Here is a 6,722-nt window from a genome sequence, read left to right as displayed (position 1 = left end):
AATAACGAAATAATTTATTTATCGTTTGATAATATAATTTTTATAAAGCAGTACTTCGTGCATAAAAAATAGTTTTTAAGAATTTTTGTTAAATACTTTATAATATACCATAGATATATGAAATACTATTTGATTGGACTATATAACATTTTATTTAATATAAATTATATTTAAATATAATTAAAAAAACTATAAAAGCAACAATGGTTACCAATTATGATTTTTTATGTATTTCTTTTACCAGTTAACTAGTTATAACCAAGACTAGTTTAATTGGTTATAACTTAGTTCATATTTGATAAAATAGCCGATAAGCTAACATCATTTTTAATCCAACATTAGAAACATAAAATTTGAGGTATTTTTATTTTCAATTTAATACTATAATAAAGGTAAAAGACGTTGGCAACTATATTTGAAATTCAATAAAGTTGGTCTTTATAAATATATATTAATATAATATCAAGTTTTTATAATTATATATATATATATATATATATATATTGATTAAAAAATTGATATATTAAGATGTTTACTATTATTATAATTTTTAGTGGGAAATTGACTCAAGTGACCATTTCTCACATCCAAATTGGTCTCTTAAACCATTTATCTTTCGGAGTCCCAGGTTTACTCAAATGTCACTATTTCCACAATATTCTGGTTTGCAATATTAGCTAAAAAGGCAACAAAAAAAATTCAACACAAATCTGCAATTGCGATGGCCAGGTCCACAATAGCAACCCCTAGGTTCGCAATTGCGATGGTAAACTGGTTAAATTTGATTTTTTTTTTGTCTTTTAGCATATATTACTGACATGGATATTACGGAAGTAGTGACATTTGGGTAAACTTAGAAGAGAAATAGTTATGAGACCAATTTGAGTGTGAAAAATTGTCATTTGAGTCAATTTCCCTTTTTTAGTTTGTGGTTGGAGTTGATTTTTTTAGTGTCCAATGGACCTATCATTTTAGTGTTTTTTTTAGTGGTTTGGTTGGAGATGCGTTAACTGATGTTTAATAAGTTATCTGATAGCTTATAAATTAGGTGAGATGAACTAATCATGCTTACTACAAACTAGCTGATAAACTAGTTGAAAGTTATAAAATGACCAAATGACATGTTAAAAAATTAGTCAGTTCTAATATTTCATAATATAGTTAAAGTAAATTGTTAATAATATAATATGTTAATTAATACAAACTATAGATAAAAAATTATATAATATAATATATTAGTTGATAGAATTTAATGTGATTATTAATTTATATATATATATATATATATATATATATTATTATTATTATTATAAATAGTTCCATAATACGACATCTCATGCATGACCAACGGTTGTCAAAATTCAACATCAAATAGATTACAATCAATAAAGTGTAGGGTCTGACAATTTCAAATAACTGATACGTCCGCTTACATCTTTTCGAAATTTCACATCATATCATATTGCACGGGTAGGTAACAAGTTCATATTATATAATATTATTATAAATTTGGAATTTTTTCAACTAAATATGAATTTTGAATAAATCTAAATTACTTGATGGTTTTAAAATTATTAGTATATAAAATATGAATAAAAATAAAGTTGATAAATATTGAATATTTTACTTAACTAATATATCTTTGAAAGATAATCAATAAGTAAACTAACTTATCAAAGTTTCATTAATTGTGAAACTAAAAAAAATATAATTTTCATATTCATGCAACTTACGAAAAAATTAAATTAAATTTTTGACAACTAAGTATATTGATAATAATAAACAAAAATAAAAATTAATAGGATTAATGATAATTCTAAATAATTAATAATTAACATTAATAAATTATTTACAATTAAATTAATTAATAAATTATATTTAATATTTAATAATAAATAAAAAACGATTAGTATTAATTAAGCATATAATTAAAAGAAAATGACAAAAAACTTATAGAGTTATGTTTCAATAAGTTAACATTTGTCGATTCAAACAATTTCTTATCTATATTATATCATAAAGTATTTGACAAAAACTCTTATAAATCATTTTTTATGCATGAAATAGTGTATATTGATGCATATTACTTTAAATTTCAAGATTATAAGTAAATTATGCACAAGTACAACTTATTAAAACTCTATGTTTGAATTCGTGTAACTAACTGCGGATAAACATAATCAAATAGAGGATAAACATCTTGTTATAAAATATAAAAAATCTAAAATATAATTAGGATAATTATCGAATTCTAACAAAATAATTAATTATTATCTTTATAAGAAAATTATATTATTAAACCAAATATAAATTACTTCGTCATTGAACTTAAATTAAATTATAAAAAAAAACTAAATTAAAAATTACACAAAAAATAAGGAATTTTAAATAGTTAATTTGATACTAATATCGATATATTTTTGTCAAATTTTTATGATATCTTCAAATATATGTTTTATTGAAAAATAAAAACATCATTGTTTTTTCCAAATCATATAAAACTATATTATAACATCGACTGAGGTAAAAAATAAATAAAATATTTAAATGAAGATGTGACTTGCTGAATTGTACAAGTACATTTCAAGTAAGTTTAAAATAGCTTCTAAGGAGTTCATAATTGTCAAACATTGTCTTAAAACGATAGAGATAAGAAGTAATTGAGCATCTGAAGAATAACCGATTTGCCATCTTTAAATTAAAAAAAAAAAGGAAATAATTGAGTGAAGGACAATAAGAAAATAAATGCTAAAATGCGACACAACTTATCAATATATTGGTGGAATAATGGATAAAGGCAAGTGGAGGAGGCTGTGTGGATAAGCCAATCCCATGCCCTTGAAAAAGGACCAAAATGCTACAATAATTCCTTTGCAACCAAAAATCAATTATCAGCATACAAATAGAGTTCCAAAACACCCAATTCCAACAAGTGAATTCATAAAATAAAACTTCACAAGTAGGCAAAAGAAACTATTAACATACTCGGTGTGACAACAATTCTAACCACAGTGTTAGATAGCCAGCCAACCAACCAACCAACCAATTCTACTACATACATTCCTACAACAGTATACACATAGTGGGTTTTTCAAACGTTATCAAAATAACACAAGGCACAATATCACGCAACATAGCAAGAAAAAGCATATCCGGCTCAGGGATCTATCCGCCTGCATTGCCTGCCTTCTTGCCCGTTGAGTACTGATCCCTGCTAGATTGTATGAATTCGGGTATGCAAATAAACTGGGGTGCGAATTACCAAAAATTCTCTCGTACACCATCTCTCCAAGCATTCCTGTCGTTGGGCTCGTTGGATTGATCATATTGGTCATGGTCATGCCACCAAGACCAGGCATGGTTATAGCCATTGGTGCTTGTTGATGATTCCGATGGTTAAGTTGCTGAGTGGGGATGGTGTGTAGACCACATCTGGGACTTGGGGGCCTTCGTGGGATCATGATGCCAAGATCCTGACCTTTTTCATCAGATAATGGTTCAGTGGTCTGGCCACGGCCGTATAATGGGACTATGGTCTTTTGGGAGACTTCGCTTTTGCATACAGGGCACTGGACATTTTTCTTATCTGGGTATTCARATGTGGTTCTTTGCTGGTGGATCCATTTGTAAATGCACGGCCAACAGTAGAGGTGCCCACATAGTGTCACCACTGGATCGTGGACCGTATCCAGACAGATATTGCAGTSGAAACCACCTGAAGGACTGTTTTCAGACTCATCAACGGATTCCGTTGAGGATTTCCACTTTAAAGAGGCATCATCCTCTTTGTTAAAGTTGTTTTCTGGTACTGAATCCTGGAGATATTGCTCCATGGCCATGYGATTCAGATAAGTAATTCTTGATTGTTGATATCTGAAACAGTAAAAGATTAAAAGTTTAGAACTTTTTCAGGCTTGCAGTAAGTCAGTTTTGGAACCCACTTGTATATAGACGTAAATAGTACATAAATGATGTGTATGTTGTCATGTACACGCAGAACCACATCTGTGAACAATTAAAAGTCACCATTGTTGGACAGATGGAGTAATTATTGTACTATGGCTTAATAGATAACAATTCCCTATATTTTTTTAATTAATTAGCCATTGATATTGATATTAGATAAGGATAGGCTTACCACCTAACCCAATTGCTATAATATTGAATTGGTGGGTAAAATTATGAACATATTCTTGATTATTAAACCTCTAATTAACTTGTTTAATCATTAATATTAATCCCAAATGAAATGGAATCATCATAATATCCTATTCTGCACTTTTATCATCAACAAAAGCTCTTTCAGATATTCTAAACAATAAATCTAAACCAGGCCCAATACAATTATAATCACACAATCAATGTAAGGGGAAAAAAACTGCAAATGGTTTAATATCCTCTATCAACACCCCCAAAAATCCTTAGAAATTTCTATCTTTTTATGGTTCTCCTCTTCAATCCTAGAGAGAAAAATATGAAAAAAAAAAACATTTCCTCCTAGAAAAACACAAAATCATATTGTATGCATCTTCTGATGCTGTTTGATCATTTCAACGAAAAAAAGAAACTTGCAGCAGTATGGGATTGATCGATCGTCCCCAGCGATGATGATGAAAAATATCTCGAATACCACTTTTATCGGGTTATCAGCATCAAATTATTACACCGTACGATGGTAAAAAAATCATCAAATCGAAATATTTGGGTGCTATCACAAATTGACAAACAATTAGATGAACCAAAAGCAAAATCGGGTGTGAAATCAACAATCAGGTATGAAGAATTCATGAGGAGAAGTCGTTACGAACTCATGATCCTGTATGTGCATAGATGAGTTACAGAGGTAGCACAGAACGTTATGCAGAAAGATAAGAGAATCAGAAAACAGATTTAGGGTTTCGATCCCTTTTATAATAAAAATTGAAAGAGTAGGACTTACCAAAGATTGAGCGAATAGAAGGGTTTTTTTTTTTTTTTGGCGTTTTTGGATGGAAGATGTTGAATTGAAAGTAGGAAGAGTTGAAGAAGGTGGGTTTGATAATCGCGAAGAGAGGTATCGTATACGTGAGAAGAGAGGTAGATATAGATATAGATATATACATATATAGAGGCAGAGGTAGAGGGAGAGGGAGAGGGAGATGTATACCAAATTAAATTATCCTCCTCACGTTTGCCAATACATAATATTTTTATAATCCTTTTCTAATAAAATATAGTATTTAAGTTCCTTTTTGGAAATATTGTAAAGTTCCAGATTCGCCGCACACTGGTTGTTATCATAAATAACCAATTTTATAACTATTTAAATAAATAAATAAGTCCAAATTGATTTGTATGATATTTTTCGTATTTAAATTGATTATTTTTCTCCTTAATTTATCAAAATTTCTTTATTTTTACGATATTCAGGTTCGTAATATTAGTTAAAATATATATAAAGAAAAAAATTCAAATTCAACATAAATCTGTAATTTCAAGGGCCAGGTATTACGGACGTAATTATATTGTAGAAGTAGAGATATTTGAATAAACTCATAAAAGGAATGGTTGATGGGCCAATTTAAGTGTGAAAAATGATATTTAAGTCAATTTTCTTAGAATATTTCGTAAAAGAGACAAAAACAAAAAAGATATTTTATGTAGGGTTATTTAGACAAGTGGTAATCATTATGTTATTAGAATTTTGATCAAAGAGATTCTAAAATAAGAAAAAGAGAAATGATTGAAAGTTATTTTATTTTAAAAAGAAAAAGAAAAAGAATTTCAAGCCAATAAAGAAGAAGAATGGCACGGAGAATAATGGTAGATGAGATCAATGTCACTTTCCATGAACGATTGCTACGTCGCCTTCTTCTTTTATTCTCTTAATTTTAGTACCCTATGGCTTCTTTTTTTTAGGGGAGTGCTAATGGCACCCCATTTCATGTCAGAATCAAGTCATTTCAAGTATTGGAAATGTAAAAAACATGTATTGATGTTGATGTGTGTGAGGAAGAAATTCATGGTAGGGATGCATTAAGCAATACATAGGGGTGCATTTAGCCCACCCCTTTTTTTATTATTATTAATTTAATAACTTTTATATATATATATATATATGGAAGTTTAAACGAAAACCCATTTAATTTGCAAGAATGTTTGTAGGCTTCAACCGTTTGAATCAATGATTTAAGTTACATTAAATAAAAATAAAGCATTAAACATAATAATTTAATTGGGTATTTTTTATAATTTTTATTTTATTTTAATTAATTAGAATTATCCTATTACTTTATAAAAATTAAAAAATTAGGGGTCGTTTGGTTCGCGGAATTCGAATGAATTTGATGAAATTGGAATGACAAATTTCTTTGACCAAATTTCAATTCTTTTGTTTGGTTCATTTCTTGAAATAGATGGAATCCTTCAAATTACATTGAATTCCACAAGTTAATGAATTCATCATTTCCTTGACATAATGGAAGAAATTGAATTTCATCACCACCCACCACAATTCCTTTGACCAAATTCCAATTCTTTTGTTTGGTTCATTTCTTGAAATGGATGGAATCCTTCAAATTACATTGAATTCCACAAGTTAATGAATTCATCATTCCTTGGCATAATGGAAGGAACTGAATTCCATCACCACCCACCACGATCATGCTACTATTGTTCATGATGTCCCACCCTTAACCCCCATCACTAATGTCGCTGCCACCCACCACGATCATGCTACTATT

The 6,722-nt window shown here is 28.8% G+C and overlaps 1 protein-coding gene across 3 annotated transcripts; it reads right to left on the bottom strand.

Annotated features, from left to right (window-relative positions):
• Positions 1-2,926: 2,926 nt before the first annotated feature.
• On the bottom strand, positions 2,927-5,107 carry LOC112527962 (E3 ubiquitin-protein ligase RMA1H1-like). 3 transcript variants are annotated; one of them, XM_025138831.1, is made up of 2 exons: positions 4,940-5,107; positions 2,927-3,873 (listed from the first exon to the last, which is right to left on the bottom strand). In XM_025138831.1, the coding sequence occupies exon 2, from the start codon at positions 3,837-3,839 to the stop codon at positions 3,102-3,104; it is 738 nt and encodes a 245-aa protein (XP_024994599.1). In that variant the 5' UTR covers positions 3,840-3,873; positions 4,940-5,107; the 3' UTR covers positions 2,927-3,101. The 3 variants fall into 3 exon arrangements, 2 of the variants coding, with proteins under 2 accessions (XP_024994599.1, XP_024994598.1); XM_025138830.1 differs by lacking the exon at positions 4,940-5,107 and adding an exon at positions 4,809-4,933; XR_003070788.1 differs by lacking the exon at positions 2,927-3,873 and adding an exon at positions 4,342-4,816 and having other exon boundaries at positions 4,940-5,099.
• Positions 5,108-6,722: the final 1,615 nt, after the last annotated feature.

The sequence above is a fragment of the Cynara cardunculus genome (genome assembly GCF_001531365.2).
Source record: "Cynara cardunculus var. scolymus isolate 2C chromosome LG 15, CcrdV1, whole genome shotgun sequence".
In the NCBI taxonomy this organism is placed as follows: domain Eukaryota; kingdom Viridiplantae; phylum Streptophyta; class Magnoliopsida; order Asterales; family Asteraceae; genus Cynara; species Cynara cardunculus.
The sequence above is the reverse complement of the archived record's forward strand: the minus strand, read 5'-3'. Positions and strand labels throughout refer to the sequence as shown.